This window comes from Sinohyriopsis cumingii, chromosome 15 (genome assembly GCF_028554795.1).
Source record: "Sinohyriopsis cumingii isolate HCF-2022 chromosome 15, ASM2855479v2, whole genome shotgun sequence".
Taxonomy (NCBI): domain Eukaryota; kingdom Metazoa; phylum Mollusca; class Bivalvia; order Unionida; family Unionidae; genus Sinohyriopsis; species Sinohyriopsis cumingii.
Genome location: NC_142975.1, coordinates 11,554,602 through 11,577,134, shown reverse-complemented (window position 1 = coordinate 11,577,134; position 22,533 = coordinate 11,554,602). Strand labels below are relative to the sequence as shown.

Genomic DNA, 22,533 nt, shown 5'->3' with positions numbered 1-22,533 from the left:
GTCAAACCTTTGTTGTTTAAGCACAAACCAGATACTATACTGTTCCAGATAATGATGATTGAATTTCCATTCAAGACCCATTATTTCCATTCGAGACCCGTTATAATCTTCCAAAAGCGCACTGTGCTGCCATTTTATTACAATCGTGAAGACCCAGCGATGCCATGCCTGGGCATCGATAAAACTCTTGAATAACTATCTCAAGAATTTACAGTCTTTGAGAATCCACCTACAAGAATATAAATGAATAAAAACATATATCAATATTTCGAATTATTTTGGATACAGTGGTATAATCGATGTATATTTAATTAATTCTTTACAGTGGGTATATCACCAATTGATAATGTTCTTCATATTGGATTTATAATTTCGCATCGTTGGGGTAATAACGTTACCAAAGGCAGAGATAAATAAAAATTTTGTGCTGTGTTTTAATATGACACTCATACTAGTGTATTCCATTTTATTTCATCTCAAAACAATGCACATTTTTATTTATCTTTGCCTTTTGTAACATTATTACCCCGACGATGCGATACTAAAATGTATATATAAACAAACAAATAATAGAACCTTCTTATTGCATTTCTTTCGTTGTCATTTTACACTTCAGTTCCGTGTCTTGTTGCCGGGAATTATTAATAGTACTGTCTTCTGTCTAATGGACACACATATTTTTTTTTAAAATGTGTGTGCCTCTGCTGAAATATAAGGGTCTTTATAGTATTTATAAATTAAATTAAAGTCACTCTACTGAATTCTTTCTTGAAATATGGCACATATGTCAAGGTCTTTTTCAATGGTTTCTCTTTCAACGAAATACTTTAATCGACACCGACAAATTAGGCAAGAGATACTAAACGTTAATGATATTTCAACATTTAATCGCTGGGAAAGACCCTCAAATGCGACGCTAAGGCCAAAGTTACTCATTATCATACGTTATGTGTGTAATTGGAATCGAACATAATATAACACTTTTTACCACATGACCAAAAACTGTTGACTTTATCCAACAAACTACAAATTTGCGTACTGAATTTAAAGTACATTTTCATGCCTTGGATATTTAATCTTGCATTATGGCGTTTTGCAACCTCGTGCGGTATTATTAAACATGTGTAATATGTGCAACCCGATTGTGATCTGACTCGTGTATTAGATTATATGGTTAAATATGATATTCATTTTGAGATGAAAGCGTCGCAACCATGATCACGTCAGCTGATCAAGGAATCGACAGTAATATGCCACAAAAGCAACTATGTGGTAGCCTTATGGTTCAGTCATCCACTTTAGTTTCTGCGGTATTATGTTATTGTCTTTTACTTAGCTTGGTTTTATTTACTTATTAATATTGCATTTGATTATCTTTCCATTATGCCGCAATTCGTTAGCAGTATATCAAATTAGTGTTGGGTGGATTCAGTTTTGAGGACTTACAAAACGACAACATTTGTTAACATTTAAGGTAAATAATATTGATTTTAACCAGTCCTACCGTTTGAAACTTGGATCCGAAACCTAAAATAATTAGTGTTAGCCAATTCCGTGGCCTGCGGTGTCTTCGGGATTTTCACCTTTAAAGATTCACATACAGCTTTGTATAAAATGCGCGAAAGTTATGATCACAGTCAAGTGAATATACTTATAGCTCACACAGATTAAAGACCAACCAGTGAATCAATTTCAGACAGCCAGAGTCCAATAGCAATAATAGCCGCTACAGTAATAAAACCGATCCGAGCATCGCTCGGTTATTTCCGTCAGGTCGTAAAATAAACCTCGAATATAATTAGCCGCCCTTGAGAACACTATTTAGAACTACTTTCGTTCACGTGTAACAATATGGCGGCGGAAGGAGACAACGTCACAATTGAAACGATCTCGGTCTTGCTGTTGTAGGATATGTTGGGCATTCACTCAGTCAGGGCGAATCACCGAGCACACATCAACTTGATGTGGATTCCTATAACTACTTCCGAAATTACTTCAACACCCGACGGAAATGGCTGAGTGATGTTCCGAACGTAATAAAATATGCTTGCAGCACCGTATTAGGAAGAGGAACAAGTGTCCTCGTTACTTGGAGTGTGCGTGTGTGTGTGTGTGTGTGTGTGTGTGTGTGTGTGAGAGAGAGAGAGAGAGAGAGTACCTGTCCATATGACAGAACCAAGCTTGTCTAGTTAATCCCGAATCTAGGGTGGCTTCATGAGATTTTTGCGATACGTCTCATATAACCACATCAAATTCTGGTTGAAACAATGCACCGGGTTGCAAAAGGTTGATGGTTTATATCCGTCGCAGAAAAATGGATTTTCTCATAAAATGAAGATAAAGAAGAAAGTTTCAATACAACTGTGCTTAATAAGCGAGTTTATCATACAAAAATGTTTCCACTGACACGTGAGAACCGGAGAAACACATATAAGCGTTAATATTTAACATATTTGTGTCTGACAGTGTGTAAAAACAATTAAATATTAATTATGATCAGGTAGATTGGTGAGTACTTTTTATTTATGGTAAGTATATAAAAGGTTTATGTTTAAAAAATTTAACCTGGAAAATTTTCACAGATTTTTTTTGTTTTTGTCTTGTATATTCACTCATATGAGGGGGTTTTCATGTGTGCGGAGGTTACATTAACGTGTCTTTTGACTTCTAATGGAAAGTGAACCAAAGAAAGACGAAGTTACGTGAGAAATAATTTAGGTAACTGCAACAGTGGTGGCAGAATTCAATGAATTCAAAATTACAGCGAACTACAAACAAATAGTGATTTTTTTAAATACCTGAATCGGTCCTAGTTTCTCTTCCTTTAAGTTTATCTGTTTCATACAAGTTTTTAAAGGGACTTGTTTATGGCCTAAACCAGATACTGAATGAAGTCAATGGCAACATATCTGAATAGTTTGTACTTGAGAGGTCATTACCATGGTGACGTAAAAATTAGGAAACTTAACAAGAGTGACGAAAGTATATATGCGATCGTCCATGATTCATCAGCAATTTCATTTGCAGTTTTCTTAATTTGATTAGACTTGTTCCATATTATTTTATATTTTTATATCATGTAAATTTCAGAGCCGACAAGAGCGTTTCAGTTTATCTGAACTTGACAAGCTATTAAATATGGGCCGCCCACCTCACGAGGACAACGCCCCTGAAGAAATGCGATTGGGTGAAATTTCATACGCCCTTCCATCACCGGGCTCTCCGGTTGGCTATGAGGGCTACTCGGATCTAACAGGGCGCATGTCAGCTGGGTTTCCGAAGCGATCAAGAGTACTATATAAAAAGCGACTTCGTGACTTTCCTATCTGTATATCTCTCCTGTTCTGATGTGCGCATGCGCATGACTGATCTACATCTGTATCACACAAGTCTTTGTGTCTAAATTTGGCCGGAGATGAGCAGCCCAAAATGTTAGAAATGATGGGGAGGGGGATGTTTGAGAATTTATTCGGCCAGCGAACGAATAACTTTTATGGAGATTGCAATCCTATACAGACCTTAAAAGTACCGTTCTTAATAATATTATTTAGAATATTTCTTATATTTCATTTTGTGGGTTGGGGGCATAGTTGCACGTATTATCAGTAAAACGTCTCATGTTGACCTTTGAAGATAACCGTTCCAGTTTTGATGAAGAAACGAACAAGCAAGCAAACAAATTGTATTTCTAACCCAGCTGCTGTTCATATTATAGCATGTTGTGTGAAAACCAAACCTCTTGGTTTTTTTTCATTAGCTATTTACTGACGCATACTGCTTGAATGACACCAAATGTAACAGTTCAAAATAGTTTCATTATTGCATATCCGGGACAAGTGCTCCCAATTTACATTACTCTGACAACTACCTCTATCTCCGGCTTATTTACATCGGTTCTTCGGAAAGACGTCAAATTACGACTGCCATGGGACTTCCTACAGTGCAATCAAGCAGCGGGTATCATCCACTGCGTTCCTATCTTGACATTGCATGAGATTCTCCGTATTCCGATCTTTGTCCTATTTTCAGCTGCATGTTAATTTGCCCGCAAAATCTGGTATAATCTTCATACAAATGCTTTTTATTCTTGGAAAAACTGACGACTTCGTGGCATGTATCATGTTTTCAATTATTTCAGATTCAACATGGGTCTATTTTTGCAGCATGTGAAGTTTGCCTGCGAACCGGTCCCACTTTATATTTCAATATCATCGTTGTTTTTCATTCGTCCGGAAATAGAAGCATTTGTCGGACTCAGTGTAGTTCAGTGTTTCTTTCTCGATATTCAATCCTCTTTAACGTTTAGTATATTCAATCTTTCTTTCTAAATTATATATATGTATATAGCGTATACAGCATGTATAAATACATTAGCAACCCTTAACACTATCAGCAAGTTGTGTTAGATATATACTGAATTGCATTATAATATATCCATATATCCTTTGCACGTCATGCGCTTATTCAGTTTGTTTCGGCATATAATTTTAAGTTACATATATGTGGTAAAAACAATATCGATAACGAGATATAACTAATAATATCACGTTAATTAATGCATTTAGAAGACGTTAAGTGCAAGTGGATTTTTTAATAAATGTTTCCATAATTGCAAATATAACTATGGTATTCATTAGACGTTATAATTATAAGTTTATTAGTTCTTTTAGCGATAGTGTATTGTTTGGTTTTATATCTCTTCTAATAAAAATGCCTAGAATATCCCTTCAATCGTTTTTAGTTTCCATTATTGTTATTATTATTATTATTAATTTTATCTCATATGAAGACCAGTCAACATGTATGTATGTATGTATGTATGTATGTATGTATGTATGTATGTATGTATGTATGTATGTATGTATGTAGATAGGTAGGTAGGTAGGTGTAGGGTTTGATGGCAGGTCTGACAATCCTGGATACACAGCACCATGTAGGTTTAGAAATCCCCCAAAAGGCACACAAAACGAACATAAAGCCAAGTTAAAATCCTTAAAAACAAAAGTCCTCTTATAGGAAGCCAAATGACCTCAGCTGATACGTGATCATAGGTCACACTCGGCTGGGACGTGATTAAGGGTCACACTCGGCTGGGACATGATCAAGGGTCACACTAGGCTGGGACGTGATCATGGGTCACACTCAGCTGGGACATGATCAAGGGTCACATTCGGCTGGGACATGATCAAGGGTCACACTCGACTGGGACGTGATCATAGGTCACACTCGGCTGGGACGTGATCAAAGGTCACACTCGGCTGGTACGTGATCAAGGGTCACACTAGGCTGGGACGTGATCGAGGGTCACACTCAGCTAGGACGTGATCAAGGGTCACATTAGGCTGGGACATGATCAAGAGTCACACTAGGCTGGGACGTGATCAAGGGTCACACTCAGCTAGGACGTGATCAAGGGTCACACTCGGCTGGGACATGATCACTGGTCGCATCATACGTCAAAATTGTTGCTTGTATAAGTCGCCTCTTAAAGTTCAGTTGTACAGATTACATGCTGCCCTCTGATAACTTGGTTGGCATCCACCGTAACTATATTTAACGTGTTGATAATAATAATATGACCAAGAAACATTGAAGTATTCGGTGTTATCACGTGTTGCCTCTTTAATAACCATCGTCACGTTGTTTGTATTCACAACATTGACTACGTTGTGGCAACGATAATTGAGCAGGTCCTCAGTTAGGTTATTTAGAATAACAAGTCTATTAAATGCACTCAGTGCACTCTTTCATATCATTGACTACATTGTGGACACGATCTTTGAAAAGGTCCTCATTTCGTCTTATGCTGACAAATGAGTTTTAAAACATAACCTCTGACCTTGGTGTAAAATCGCCCAATTTATCTTGAGCAAACACTGTTTTGATTTGATAATTCCACTGTAATTTGACGAAATATTTAGTAACGAGAATTCAGGATATATGTACATTTTAACGGCAACAACAGCAACAATCATCATCGTCGTACTTGCAGCCATCGTCATCAACATCAATGTCTCTGTCGCCTTCATTATCGTCGTCGTTATAATGATCCTGACACTGAGTTTATGTGTTTAGGAAGTCACTTTACTATTGTAAAAGTAAATATTATATATTATAAATATTATAATGATAACTTAAGGAGAAAAAACATTACATGTCTATTTATTAAACTTAGTAGTGTAAATACATGGTGTGGAGATATTGCCGCTAAAGTACCTATAAGGTGTTGTTAAGGACCTTTTTGGTTTGAAATTTAAGCGGGAAAAAGTGTACGACTGGCTTTTTATTATAAAGTATTCTGGTCTACAGTGATTAGGCAGATCTGCTATATTACCAGAAGTTGGTACCGTGGCAAATTAACTTTCTTGGCAATGAAAACATACCTGAAACAAAGACTAAAGCCAATTAAAACAAGTTATAAACTGATTGGCCCGAATTTACTGGTGGTGCAGTCACATTAGGAAGTGATTATATCGATCCTACTGTGTTCAGAAATGTGTATGAAGCAATAGTATAAACGCTCTTCATTTTTCATATTTATACTGTGTTCAGAAATGTGTATGAAGCAATTGTATAAACTCTCTTCATTTTTCATATTTATGCCATGATTCCTAGAAAAGTTACTAACAATTTATATTCTTTTTTATTTAGTTAAAATGTTGTGGTCAAGACACTAGTGGCTAATAAACTTGACAGTTAGTCAAATAAATTGTCGGGCACAACTATTCTCGGACTGGAGACTGCACTTAGAAAACATTGTAAAGTCCTTCGACACCAATAGCAAATACGTAAAGCATATAGCGTTACTCTGATTAACAATTTAACTTATACTGTGCACAAAGTCAATGAAAATTATAACTCTTGAATTTGTAGAATTAATTCAAAATATAAGCTGAAGGTGTTTTTTTTACTGCAGGGTCAGTTCCTTGGTGGTTATATATCTCCGGGAATTTGTAAAGCATAACGGGGAAAGAAAGACTTCATGTTATCTTTATTCCTTCCATTGCAGGATTTGGAAGAAAGGGAGTTTCTTGACGCATTAGGAGGGATGAATACTCGTCTGTACAGGGATGCTGATACTGGTAAGAAATACGGTACTACAATTGAATACAAGAGAAGGTGGAGGAGGAAAAATAAGATATATGCTTGATAAATAATTTTCAGGACAGAAATAAATTGGCTTGTTGATTTTTCAGGCACTGTCAGCACTTTTGTTTGGCTATGTCATACCGAGTGAATGGTAGCTAAGTGCCTTACCCAATTAGCACACTCAGTCAGCCAACCAGGGCTGGCGTCAGTAAGTATCGAACCAGCGATCGCTATATGAAGAGTCCTACACTCTGCCAACGGAGCTAATGAGGCCTCCTTTTATACTTGTTCAGTTGTTTTTCCCTGAGAGGGCATAATGAAGAGAAATAATGAAACTCTAAATTCAGCTAGTGTCATCCTATGGCCAGCAATACAAACTCTTTCTGTCGTAATCATATCGTATTGTGCTGCAGAATTGTCCTGTTTTCTATTCTTTTATTTTCTTTTATAAATCTGTAACATTATTTTAGTACCAGTGCAATCATCTTTTTGATACAAATACACAGTCAATTTATTTATTTGCATAAGCTAAGGCTTTGTTAAATCAGTAACATGAAGTAACTGATATAACGTTTCATAAATCGTTTCATATTGATATTCCACGTAATTAACACCACATCGTACAATCCTGAAAGTCATGAATCTGACAATTGAACGTCATTTATCAAAATACAATTACGTGCACTCACTTGTAGGAGAAGTAGAAGCTTATGTTAATTTCATGACAGATTATTGAACGATTTCAATATTTTCCCCTCAGTTCTTATGAAAACTATGTGTGTTATATATTTACAGTGAGATATTGAAATATATCAGTGGGATATCAATTTTGTATAAAAAAAAGCAAACAAAAAAACATTCGTTTTCTAATTAGGAACAATATCTGCTCTTAAATACGTTATTCGGACCAGTATATCTGTTTTGGCCTAATTCAGTCTTCTTCTTTTTCTTCTTCTTCTTCTTCTTCTTCTCTCTCTCTCTCTCTCTCTCTCTCTAAACTATGATGCACATATCTTAAATGTGTAAACTGTAGACACTCTTGTGTACATTATGCAATCAATCAAATGTCACCAAGAAATGACTAAAAATTAACTCCAAACATAAAAAATAGACTTTGAATATTAACTTGTTATAATTATTTTGTTCTACATTGATCATGAAAAATATCAGTTACTGTACTTAAATGACCCGTTGTTGTGTGTCACCCATACAGTAGTGTACACCTGTAATATTCATTGTAAAAAAAATCACATTTTTATGCTTAAGAAAACCCTCGTGATTAAATGTAATGATTTTCAAGTTGCAACAATTTTACATCGCATCAATCTGTTAGAAAACAATGGATAAATCAGGCATTGATTAGCGTTAATTGCAAACCTAAATTAGGTGACAATCGAAAATTGGATACAGCGCAGGCTACCGAGTTAGACTCAACGCTTGTCAAAGCCACACAGCATTTACGTTTGAATGTAGAAATGAACAAAATGAAGAAAGAAAATTCTTACGAGTAAAACCAGCACTCGTTAAATCTTTTTTTAACGATGTTACGTTTCGATGTTTCTTTAGTCATCAACTATTTTGCGTTTTTAAACAACTTTCTTATCTGAACGTCTAATGTTAATCCCACGACGTTTTTGTCTGGGTGACTTGGATGTTGGCTGATTACAGTGATCACTGACCGGCTTCTTTTGTTCTTTTTTCTCGTATGAATCAGTTTGAGATTGAAGGAATGAGTTATTTCACCGTGTTCGGCCTATTTCTGATACATCCCTTAGCAACAGATGGGCAAAGTACGTCGTTTCCATTATATTTGCCCCTTCTCAAATATAGAATCATAAGACATCACAGCGTGCATTTGGATGAAGCTGCATTCCGAACATCCTCGTCTCTTTCCGGTGCTGTCAAACGGGAAACTCAGAAGCAATCGCTACGATACAACCCAAGTTGATACATTATCAGCAGGTGGATACCCTGCTAAACACGAATGATGAATCAACATAGCGAAAGATGGACGTTGATCATTACATTTTACGACCATTACATCATAAATTATATATCTTCATGTTTAATTTTTCATGTAATTTTGAAACTTTTGAAGACAGAAAAAAGATATTGAGAATCATTCAGTTTCCATATCCTCAAACGTTGCTATTAGTAATGATATCGCATCGAACCATTGTGAAACAAATGAACGTATTGTGATATCATGACTACACCACGTATACGAACAGTTAAAAATGGATGTTATTTACAGACATGTGGGTAGGTGGGGTTGGTTGGTGTTGTCACATTTGTTTTTCAAGCATGCGACGGAAAGGACGATGACGTTTCGAGTGATGAAACCAGTTATGATCACCTAGATGCATTTTGGATAACAAATTCATGGCGCAGGAATAATATTAGCCCGACCCTTGATTTGGAGTTAAAATTATTTGCTTTGATTAGATTTTGGTATTTTATGTCACAGAAACACAAGTAGGTTATTTAGTGCCAAGGCAATTGGAGTACAGTGCCCTGCCCAAGGACACACCAAGGTAGCCGACAAGGGCTGGTCCATGTTAGGATTCGAAATCGCACCTTTTCTGTCGATAGTCCGACGCCCACCAAGTTATCGCGTCTTCTGCCGCTTTTAGTCGTCCCTTCCGATTCATATTATTTGAACATGCATCAGTTATTCAACTCATTTTTAAAAGTTACATTTTAAATTTTCACTTGAATTACGATGCTGTAATCTTTGTATTTATCCTTGCAGATGCAGATGGTAAATCTGAGACGATGATGGAGGACAAACGTATGTTTGACTCACTTGGAGGATCCGCTATCCATGGGTACAAGCGCGACTACCCTTTATTAAAAACGAAACGATATTTCGATTCCCTAGGTGGAGCTTTTGTCCATGGTTACAAAAAGCGATATTTTGATGATCTTGGAGACATGGCAATACACGGCTATCGGAAACGGTATTTGGATACCCTGGGTGGAATGGCTGTTCATGGGGAAAAGAGAGGTTTCGACACTCTCGGTGGAATCGATGTTTACAAAAGATATCCGAAAGAACTGTATGAAGGTCTAGAAGAGGGTACTGAAAAGAGAGCCTTGGATTCTCTGGGAGGTTCATACATTCCTTATGGCCGCAAGAGGGCGATTTCAACTCTTGGTGGAGAGGATGTATATGGATATAAACGCGGACTAGATACATTAGGCGGAGTCAGTGTATACAAAAAATCGGAACAAGAGAAGAAAGCTGAATTAGATTCTCTTGGTGGATACGAAATCCATCGATTCAAGCGTAGCAAATCAGACAAAACTTCGGAATAAGATTTGGTCCAACAACTTTTATTTAATGAAAGAAAAAAAACCAGTCTATTTTATTGACTGCATTTGAAAGATTAGATCTTGTAACAAAATTGTGCAGATTCGGCTCCATCTTTATTTCTGCCTACGCAATGTACACATAGATTAGAATTTAGTTCGTCTTTTGAAGTAATTTTATGACATTATAGTTGGAAACATCATATTCCGATTGTTTCTTCAAAAGACAAAAAAGGGTTATTGATGGTAACCGCCCAGTAACATTAGGAAACAGATCTGCATCAGACATATAATATCATGAAATCAGATTATATATATATATATATATATATATATATATATATATATATATATATAGTGTCTATACTCATGAGCAGAATGTATACGATTGATTTGTTATACATCTCAATTTGAAAGTCATGAAAGGTTAGACGTTTATGTTTTGGCTTTCTGTTGTGACGCTAGTGGAATCTCCCTTACAATGTGTCGTATTTCTTTCTACAGCACAGTGTACTAATCAGAACAAAGGCATCTTCCATGCATTAAAGAAATAACATATAGATGTCTGAATATAAAGTGAAAAAACAACAGAACATTATTATTAAATTAAAAATAGCTTAACACTATAGAATGGTAGGTTTGGGTTTTTGATTCACGTTTTTGCGTGTAAACTTGGGCATGAAGAAATGCAGTCCTTAACGCTATATAACAAAGAATAACAAAATCGTATTCATGTCTCAGGAGCTGATGAAGTTTGTTGCAGCTCGTGGTATATACCATTATTCAACTACTCATAAAATTCATATTAAATTAATTAAATTAACTCCAGTGAAAGATCTTTTATTTACCTTTATTTAAATTCGAAAAGCTCTCAGTGTCCGAACGAGGAAAGTACTTTTCTTACCGACCTTATTGAATGATCAAGATAACATCAAATCTAGAGTGCGATTGTAGTATGTATTAATCAGTGTCAACTCTACGGATTTGCAATTGACCATCGCCATTTTCCAGCTGAATGTACAATTTTCCCTACAAGGAAGACTTTTTTTAAAGTGTACAATTTTTACTTTTTTTTCTCAAATGTACGTGTTCCCTACTTCGACTTATCGTGGCAAATGATTAGCGGACGAAGACAGTAAACATATTCTTCATAAAACAATTCTTTGCCGAGATTTTCTTAGCGCAATTTTCATCTGCAACAAGTGCTACCAGACTATTTTCAGGTATTTTAATTTACACTCTAGAAATGAAGGTTTACTTAATATCATAGAAAGATTGTTTTGTGTTAAAAGGGAAGTAACACTTTTAAAGGGAAGTAACGGTTTTAAAGGGAAGTAACACTTTCAAAGGAAACTAACACTTTCAAAGAAAAGTAATACTTTCAAAATTACTCTTAAGGCTCTTCACAATTGTAGTTGGTAAATCAAAATCATTATTATCAGAAAAATATTATGATCGGACATTTATGATTAATTTTAAAAATGGTAATTTTTCTGGAACAAAATTAATAAATGTGTTATACATGTGATATATTCCTTATGACAGTGTGCAAATTCTGTTCATTCTTATGGTCACGTTTATTTCCAAAAAATAATATTTTCAATACCTTCAATGCTTTTGATTACAATAAAAACATTTGGCTCACAAACCTTTAGTTTGAGAATTATGTTCGAACAAAGTTTAAGGGAGAGTTGCGTGCCGTGCATGTTATTTCGTTTTTTTTTAAAGGTTATTGAAAAATGGCAAATATAAACTTCAGAATCAGAAGGTGAACTAATTTTCTTCATGCTGATCAAGATGACAATCAGATCCTAACTGAACGCAACCCTATGTTGTTGGCATCTGAAAAAACATCGAGGGTCAGGTTATTAGATGCCCAGTTAAAACGTATCTGTCAGATTTCCTACAACGAGTCACTTTCACTTGACCTCGCTATATATGATGCTGTAAAGGGTTTCGGCAACTGCCATGGTTCACGATGTACGGTCTTGTCTTTGAGGTCATCTGCTATTTAATAATGAACCATAATCACTGACATCTACATATTTTCAAACTCGTCAGCGAACGGAGAAATATACTCAGCAAAAAGATTGGCACGACAAAGCAGATCGCTATAGAATCATTATCTTCCCTCAGCGAAATTTTTGAAAATGGCTAAAAGTCGTGATTTTTAAGCCATACAGAAACTACACAACACAAAAATCGGAGATATTTCACACACACGGCGTCCAAATATGTCACACAAGAGAAGTCCTAAATATTTCATACACAAGGCCCTCAGATCTTAAATACATAAAGAGTCTCAGATATTTCGTATACACAAGGCATCTCAGATATTTCATACATAAGGCGTCCCGAATATTTCATACACAAGCTGAAATGTGTTTTATCGCCAGAATCTTCTCCTTCTGCACACACCATGAAATCATTCATTGCTGACACCACTATAAATGATGAAAGAGAAACCTGGAGATAAAATATGGATGTCTCCTCAATCATATTTGTACCCAATGACCAATTATACTGCTCCGTTCAGTGCTGCTTTAAGAAAACTTGTAATGATAGTGAAATCCTCTGTATCTCCGCTTTGTGATATCTTTGATTGTCGATAATACAGTACCCATAATTCCTTGCTGCCCACAAGTAATAGACTACGCCATTTAGGAGTGCATTTCGTTCCATTTGTATTAGATATGTATAAATCACCTCAGCCACATATCACCATGATGTACCCGTTGACCTTTGACGCCACTCGTTATCAAAATAAATCTCTTTAAAAAAATAACATGTATACAATCTCGAACTCGACAAAGATTAGAAAAGCACAATCAGTAAAAAGACTAGAGAGACAACGCTTAACTCCTATCATTATTCCCTTTACGGTCACAGCAACCACATACGCGTGACGCTTGAAAATCCGATTCTCTATTTTCGATCTCATGAAAAGCTATACTAAACAAAAAATGTCAGATATTTAATATATAAGGCTCTAATAACAGTATCCCAGACAATATTTTTACATGCAGAGTAAAGTGGGCAGAGAACGGACTGATTTCCCACAACAATGAATCAAGATGATTTTTGGGTTCGGGTAAAGACATAAAAGTAGAGCCAGGAGGAAATGGGCAGTAGCTCATGAACATTATAAACCATAACTTAATGTAATCACGGCTAAAACAGCTGTGCTTCTGCACCGGAATCGTCCTCTTACAAATATAACAAGCAAGCTTGCGTTATTGACATCACTGTAAAAAAAAAAAAACACAAACAAATACACAAACAAACAAAAAAAAAAAAAGCATATCCAGTATTGATGAAATGACACAATTAGTCCATGGCAAGTTATGTAAAATTGTTTAGTACTACAAAAAATTCGAAGCGTATCGAACAAACGCCAAGAGGAGGCATGGGACAGAAATGTTGATTGATTGAACAATATTTGCACAGAGACTAGTTCTAGTACTCGGACATAGCCTCCAATGTAACTATCTGTATGGCTCGAGATAGTGAGTTACCAATGTGACTGTCTGTATGGCTCGACATAGTGAGGTTCCAATGTAACTGTCTGTATGGCTCGAGATAGTGAGTTACCAATGTGACTGTCTGTATGGCTCGAGATAGTGAGTTACCAATGTGACTGTCTGTATGGCTCGAGATAGTGAGTTACCAATGTGACTGTCTGTATGGCTCGAGATAGTGAGTTACCAATGTAACTGTCTGTATGGCTCGAGATAGTGAGTTACAAATGTGACTCTCCGAATGGCTCGACATAGTGAGCCTCCAAAGTGACTGTCTGAATGACTCGACATAGTGTTACAGGGTGACCATGCAGATTTTGAAGGAAAAACAATGAAAACTAAATAAAAATGAAACAATTCTAACCGTTATCTGCAGTTAGGAAATGAAATCCATATATAAGAAGATCACTAAGGAAGTAGAAAAAAGTGGCATAAAAGTCGAAGTAGGTACGCCTAGAGCTGGCAATATTTTTAAATGCTAGATACACGTTTAAAAGATAATCAAGCAGAAAAAACGGACTTCGAAATAACTGATCAGTTTAACAAAGTAAATTCGTGAGCACACACACCTACCCCGACCTTCTTGCTGTTTTGCATTATCACTCTCTACACCCAAATCTACGACGAAAATCATTACTGTGTAGACAAATCTGTACATGTTGCCATCCCGGTGTTAGGATATGATTATAACCACGCGGTTCTCAAATATTAGACATCAGCAAGCAAGAAAAAGGCCGAAAACGTTGGAGCTTGTCGTGATTTTCATAGGCGAAAGCTACTGCGAATGCTTGACTTTCCTCTGATAGAACGCCAGCCCATAGCTGGCTAACCCCGTCGATTGCTATGCGTATTTACAAATGAGTCAACTAGAGCGAGGAACGTTAAGTGCCATACTCGAACATACAACAACAAAGGCCAGGACACTGCTCCACTTTATTTTGATCCTAAAAAATCCTGGCCTACATTTCTCATTGAGTTTCGTTTAAAAAAAAACAATAATCTCTCTTTCTCTCTCTCTCTCTCTCCCTCTCTTGCTATCTCTCTCTCTCTCCCCACCCCCCAGCAGCCCCGATCAGCGAGACGAAAACTTAGGTACTATTCGTTCAAAATGAAGTAGATTTCAGAATCCAATCTCCACGTGAGCGCCCAAAGAGGGACCAAGGGTCTTGACCGCCAACGATTGTCCAGCAATTTTATGACATTTGGTGGCTTTCCCCAGGATCTAAATTCTATCATTCACGGCTATTTTGGCGTCCCAAGACCTCTCGCGCCCTGGGCAATCGCACCCTACGATTCTCACCATCCCCCCGTTAGTACGCTACTGAATTTCACCATCATTATATCTTAAAGTCAAGTCTAGACTCAAGATGTTTAATCGGTCAATTATAAATCAGTTCGAAGTTTCAGCCAATCATGTTGCTTAATAATATATGCAGTCTGAGTCCAGTCTTAAGTTTTGTTGGTGTAATCCAAGCCAGTTAATGACTGGCTATCATAGACTGGCTCCCAGCTACTACTCAAGTGAACGTTTGTTTTCCATTGGTTCAAAGAAGAAGAAGAAGCAGAAGGGGGATAGTATGAGGAAGGAAAAGGAGTAGTAGATAAAACAGAACAAAACGTTTATTGATAAAAAATAAATCTCCGGTCACACATAAGTAGCATCTGAAGAAAGGGAGCAGGGGGAGAAACAGAAGTACGATTAAGTGGAATGGTAATCACGATGACAATAACAGCGAGTAAGATGACAATAAGCTTAGAATAAGGTTTATATAAGATATTGAAAATATAATTTAAAAAGGAACTTTGACTTTCTCATTCCTTTTCAAAGCTTCAGTACATTTATATTACGTTGATATTGAAGCTTGCTCTGTGCTATCCTTTGAAATTCGGGAAGAAGAAAAAGAAACCCACTCGCATAGTCATCTCAAACTGGGCACCAACACATTATTACAACTTCGATATTAATGCTTTCGAGTAGGTAAGAACTTTTATAAGCATTATCATGTTTGTAAAACAATCTAAATAACTATTACTATCTTTAAGCACTAAAATAGAATACATTCAGGTAAGTATTGAAATATAAGACCGCATTGAATCGCAAATTACAGCTTTCTTGTTAATCTTATTCGCCACCACGCGCTGTTTACAATGATGCGATTTAATCGATATGGGGTTGAAATCAAACGAAATTTGAAATTAATATCTTTAAATAGTAATAGTTAGCTTTCATGCGTGCTCAGAAAATATCAAAAGAAGTCTTATTCTAGTATCACTCTATATTTGTACCACATTCACTTGAAAAGATTGTCAGAGCTCATTTTGGTAATATGATTCTTTCGGTTTATATTCGTATCTGAATTAATTTCTACAATGAAACATAGGAGTGGAAAAAAGTATTAATTATACTGTTTAAGCGTTGAATATGTTACTAATAGCAGAATTATCTGATTCGTGCAGCGAGCTTAATAAATAATCAAAACAGCTTTCAAATTCACAACGGTGGCAAAAGCAAGCTAATGTTACGGTCAGAAATAAGTCATCATGCCTGCTTGATGATTTTTTAAAAATATCTATTTTGCACGATCAATGTACTGTATAATCCATCATTTTGACATGTCTCCACAGATTTTGAATGATGCAACATACTATAGACCGAATTATAAGCGAAGTTCTAATTTACAGAATACCGAACGTCATTACTGTCCCAAGTGTCACGTTAGTGACCGCTTCTGAGGAAAGAGATTAGTTACTCATTTAAAACGTGTGATTGCTTTCGGACAAAAACGTGGAATATAAATGGTTGTTTCTGCGGAAATATATTAATCATTCAGCTACAACAATCAAAACTTTTCGGAACAAAACGTTGTTCTTGGTTTTAGCATAAATTGCTATATTTCATTTTGCATCCTCATAATTTGTACAAAATTGAAAGAATTTAAGGGAAGGAGGTTCATATTTATTTCATTTGTATTATGTGCGTTTTAGGGATTGACAAGCATTTAGTAATAACACTGGATGACACAGGTGTCAGTTAGGTGAATGATACCTGAATGGCTGCGATTCGAGTTTAAAGGGAAACAGAATTTACTTTGGCCCATTCATGTCTTATCTGACATTGATGCAATTTGACTCTTATATGGGTTTGGTTGGCTAGATGACCTTGCTAGCTATTCGGAACAGCAATTGACAGATGAAGCTTGACATTCGATTATTTTCCTATATGTGTTAAGAAATTGCTAATTGATTAAGGAGCCTACAATCGGTGTTGCACACACCTTGTTTGATATAGGTATAAAATAAACACCACCCAAATGACCAGTCATACCTTAAGTATCAACATTTATCTTACGTATTTAGATGTTTTTTTCTTTACCCATTTGTACCCCGCGAGGCGCTCTTGCCGCGTTCGAAACGCCACTGCTTTGGGCCCCCATTTTGGCCGAGAGATGTAAGGCGCCCGCTTTTACAGATCACTGAATCTCACATCTGTCCTCGTAGGTTCGAGTCTCTGGCTCGGCCAGTGTGGGTATGTGAGCAAACTCGCAATAGCTCGGTGGTTCTTTCTGGTGTTTTCTAGAGTTCTTCATCCACCATTTATACTGGCCGCCATGAATAGCCAAGCATGTGTTGAAAATCCTAAAACAACAACAATCAACCATGAGAATGAAAAATATTACAGAAAAATATTACTTTTAATATCGAGTCAAAGGATATTAATGTCAATTTAAATGCAAAATTGACAGAAAACGATTCAAAACGAACGTGATCTCGGTGTCCAAGAGTTTGTACCAAAAAAAATATTATTTAACAGCGCCATGTGAAGAACTATATTTGTTCACGCAATAATACATACCATTGCCAATGGCTTGTATACATTAGGAATGTTCTAGGAAACGCAGATTGTATTTTCTATAATATCAATGCAAATTCGTAAGCATATGAAAGACTTCCTTTATTTTAGACATGAAATAACAATAAATTGTGTAATCCACCAATGTACTATAGCATTTTTATGTATACCAAGTTGTTTTTTCTTTTGTTTAGAAAATGTCACATGAAAAATACGCGCGCCTGTGTGTTTGATCTATAAGGCGGAAGGTTGCAAGAAGTCTTATGTAATTGTCTTACAATATTTTCCGATTTTAGCTCATTCTCTCTTTATTACCCTAGCAGCAGAGAGGGTGAACAGACCATAAAATTCCGACAAAACAAATAAAACAAACAAAATAAATCATCTCGTAGAAAGGTCAAGATTTTTACAAATGAACTTTTCCTTGAGATGTTTTATTTCTGTAATGACCGATTGTACTAATAAAACCTCAGTTCGAAATAGTAGCTGAAAAAATAAAGTACTCTACGTGTTTATTTATTCTTGTTTATTTTTTTGACGACCAACGTTGGTAGGTACCCTCTCTGCTGCTCCCCTGTTACCCAAATATTTTATCAAGACCCACACGATATCTTGTTCTTGGATCATGTAAATTTATTGTTATAAATCCATGCGGAGTAGCTTGCGCTCGTGAGAAGAAATTTTTGAATTTAATTATATCCATGTCACCACCACACCAAGTTTGATGAATATTTCTAAGTGTGTGTGTGTCGACGCCATTAAACACAACTAAAATGTTGCAGTTGTCTCTGATCACCTTCGGAATTTGTGTATATCGTTGAGTAACATAGATCACGTCTGTATTTTTATGTCTACCTCGGGAAAATATTCTGGCTGGATTTGATTGTTTATCTAGCATCACATCGTCGTATACAACTAAATTATTAATAAATCCGTCTATGGAATCTACGGATGGTGCTTCATTAATATCGGTTATAAACTCTATAACATCATTATCCTCATCCAGCAATCGCGCGTTTTCATTGAAATCTTTAAGTACATCATAACATCGCTGATCATCAACGGATGGTGCTACCAAATACAACTTATCCCATTTCAGCCATCTCATTATCAGATTAAGTAATAATTGCGTCTTACCCGATCCAGATGGTCCTATGATAATCATTCTGATGGAGTTCGGTAGCGCAGGATGATGCTTAACTGGCTCTCGTTGCCGAGTTGCTGAGAAATCAATTATATCCATATATGTTATAACATGAATCTATATTGTTTACGCTGTAAAGTTAAAACTCCAACCACTGATTTAGCTACGGTTACAACAAAAAATAAAAAAAATAGCGTACGGTGGAAAATGTTCTATATGCGGTAGAAAGAAATTTTCGTTTTTACCTAATAAGCGGGGTGGTGATATTGCTAATTTGATGTCAAGTTTTCCAGGTGCTCCATGGGCTAAATACAGTGGAGAAAAACATCTACCGGGATATAATTATTGCGGTCCTGGTACTAGACTTGATATCAGGCTCGATAATCAAGATCAATCAAAACCAGGCGAGGAACCAATAAACGCTATTGATCGAGCTTGTCATGCTCATGATGTAGCTTATAAGAGTAAAAATCTACAAGATAGGCATATTGCAGATGTGAAATTAATTCATGCATTAAATTCTATAAAAAATAAAAATATTAGAGAATCATTAGCTAAGTCGTTAGTAAGATCCTCAATGAAAGGTAAATTAGCGCTTGGGGCTGGTAATTAATAATGGAATTAATTTACTATTCACCAAGAGGATACTGGAGAGGCAAAGCAGCAATTGGTAAACTCGCTGATGCAGCAGCGGTTAAACATTCTACTGCTAAAGCGTGGTTATCCAAACAAGCAATGTTTCAAATTTATCTACCACGTCCTAAACAAATTCAGTACGCGTATTTCGATGTCAGTGTTCCTAATGAAGTTTATCAAGCTGATATTCTGTTTTTACCGCATGATACTGTGCGTGGAAAAACATACAAATACGCGTTAACCGTAGTTGATGTTGCAAGTAGATATAAAGAAGCAGAGCCGCTATCACCAAAAACATCATCTGAAGTAGCCGATGTGTTTGAACGAATTTATCAACGAGGACTCGGACCACAAGGTGGTCTGCGATGGCCACAGCTACTACAGGTTGATCCTGGTAAGGAATTTCTTGGTCCAGTATCATCGCTGATGAAACGACATAATACCAAAATACGACGAGGTCATACTGCAATTCACCGTGATCAAGCAATTGTTGAGCGATTTAATCGAACACTTGCTGAGCGGTTATTTGGATATCAATACGCGAGGGAATTTATTCAGGATAAGAGATCTCGCGAATGGGTTGCAAGATTACCAAGCGTGATAGCTGCATTAAATAATGAGATCACACGAACAACCAACATGAAACCCATTAATGCAATTACAAAAAAAATATACCAACACAACGAAAAGATGTTAAAAAACAAAAAATATTAGGTGATGTCACAGTCAGATATTTATATGAGCCTGGTGAACTTGAAGGTGGTAAAGCGAGAGCAACTGATCCTATTTGGAGTGTTACCACACACAAAATATCTACCGTGACAAGATCCACTGGGAGAAACGCAGGCGTTTCCAGACCTGCAATCTACAGATTAGATTCGGCCGCTCCTCAACGTGGATTTACACGTGAACAACTACAAATAATTCCCGCGGATACACAACTACCGCCAAAATCACTTCAGTGATTTCGATCACTTAACTAGCACTAGCGCCTCTACGTCGATTACACTCAAGACAGGTTAACATGGTATTTTCTCGTGTATGACCGCGACTATTATCTTTTCTATCTACGGTAAATTGTCTTGAATCATTACTCGAATATCGCCATAACATTATACAATTACAACTGGCGCAATGATTATTCTGCTGCTGTTTTAACTCAATAATAAATTCAACATCAAGATCAAAGTCGTGTTTATTTTTTTTATCAGATTGTTTGTATCCGATTAATTTTTTTCTTATTATATCATCATCGATGATGTTAAATTTATCAACGATTTCAGGAATTATAATTCTACGTAATTGAGATATATTTCTGACCCTCGATACCGCTAAATAAACTAAATTTGACCACTCGATGCGATCGTCTACAATCCAGACTCGTGTATCAGAAATAGTTAATCCCTGAGACGAGTGGATTGTCATAGCGTATCCCAACACCCATGGAGATTTGTCAGCGTGTATTGCATCTTCGACCACACCGATATCAACAGCGACAATATCATTTAATACGAGATTCTGTTTCCTTGACTCTGTCAAGGGTCCTGGAATATCAACATTAATATTCTGTTTTCGTGTATCTGATGGTCTATAACACAACGGTACGGGTAATTCTGAATATTTTTCTTTATGTAGTTGAAATAACTGTTGTTGTAAAGCGTCTCTGATTATTTTTCTACTTGCTACGATCAAATCGGTGGGTCTCCATAATTTCAAAAAATCACTCATTGAGGTCTCTGAGATCACTCCACGTATTATTTCACACTGAATTTTGTTTGATTGTAATCTGATTAATTTTTTAAACTCCCTCAAATTTGCATCAAGAGCTCTATGATCATCATCTATTTCTTCGTAATAATCAACGAAATTTTTTAACCAATCATGTGGAGATGGTCCAACAAAAGGCGGCGGTTGACCATGATCGCCACACATTATTATAGCGGTATTTTTCGTCAACAACCAATCAAGAAACGTTTTTAATGTATCCAATGAGACCGTGCATATCTCATCCCAAATAATTATTTTAGGTATATATTTTTCTCAAATCCGTTCAGGAGTCCATGTATCTCCGCGCCACCGAAAGAAACTATGATACGTACACGATTGTACTTGCCGCTGTTTCATTTCACGTGCAAGTCTATGTGTGGGTGTCAGCACGATTATATCTGAATTTCTAAAAACATTAATCGTTCGAGTTGTTTTGCCGCATCCACCAGGTCCATTGAGATATACTGTCTTATATCTAGTTATTGGATCACTCAACGATGGTGCTTTCGACATTTCTGATATTTTATTACCCTTACGATAAAAATCTCTCATTGGAACATCTGCTGATTCTGCATAATTGTGTAATAGTTCCTTTTTTATTCTCCACGAACCCCATCGTTCATCATTACTTGTAAATTTCATAACAGGTTCTAAATATTTACTTGAAATATAAAACGAATCTGTTGCGACTCTGACTGCGGTCTCAGGAAATCTATTAATCATCGATAATAAATTTATAGAAACATAAGCCAACATGGAAGATCTTAGATGAGTATATTGTCGGGATACGTCATTTATGTAACTAACGATCGTACCCAATTTTGTTCCGTCGGATAAATAAACACTTTCTCGATTTACAAATATATTTTTCGCTGTTGTGTCAGCGATTATAAAATCGTACTCGGCATCATCTAAAATTAATCGTGCGTGATGTCTTTTATAATCATATGCACCACCTTGAGTAAATTTACCTATAATTTTTCTACCGAGATCTTTTGCGGTTTTGAGTTTATTAGGAATATCATCTTCGGAAACATCAGGACATTTTTCCTTAAACTCGCTGATAACTTCAGAATCTGACATGGGCAACCAAACTTTGGTCTGTGCATGATATGATATAATTGCCTCACTGACCACCAACGATGTCGTATCATACAATCTAGCATATATCGCAACAAAACTATAGGTGCCCAACGTTTTTCACAAAAATGTCTACC

At 36.3% G+C, this 22,533-nt stretch overlaps 1 protein-coding gene across 1 annotated transcript in view; it reads left to right on the top strand.

Annotated features, from left to right (window-relative positions):
• Window positions 1–12,049, top strand: part of LOC149781263 (uncharacterized) — a 68,132-nt gene extending 56,083 nt beyond the window's left edge. The window contains exons 2-4 of the mRNA XM_089935349.1: window positions 3,091–3,291; window positions 7,010–7,082; window positions 9,842–12,049. Coding sequence (XP_089791475.1) covers window positions 3,091–3,291; window positions 7,010–7,082; window positions 9,842–10,407 — 840 coding nt within the window. The 3' untranslated portion in view covers window positions 10,408–12,049. The remainder of the gene's footprint in view (window positions 1–3,090; window positions 3,292–7,009; window positions 7,083–9,841) is intronic.
• The last annotated feature ends 10,484 nt before the right edge of the window (window positions 12,050–22,533 follow it).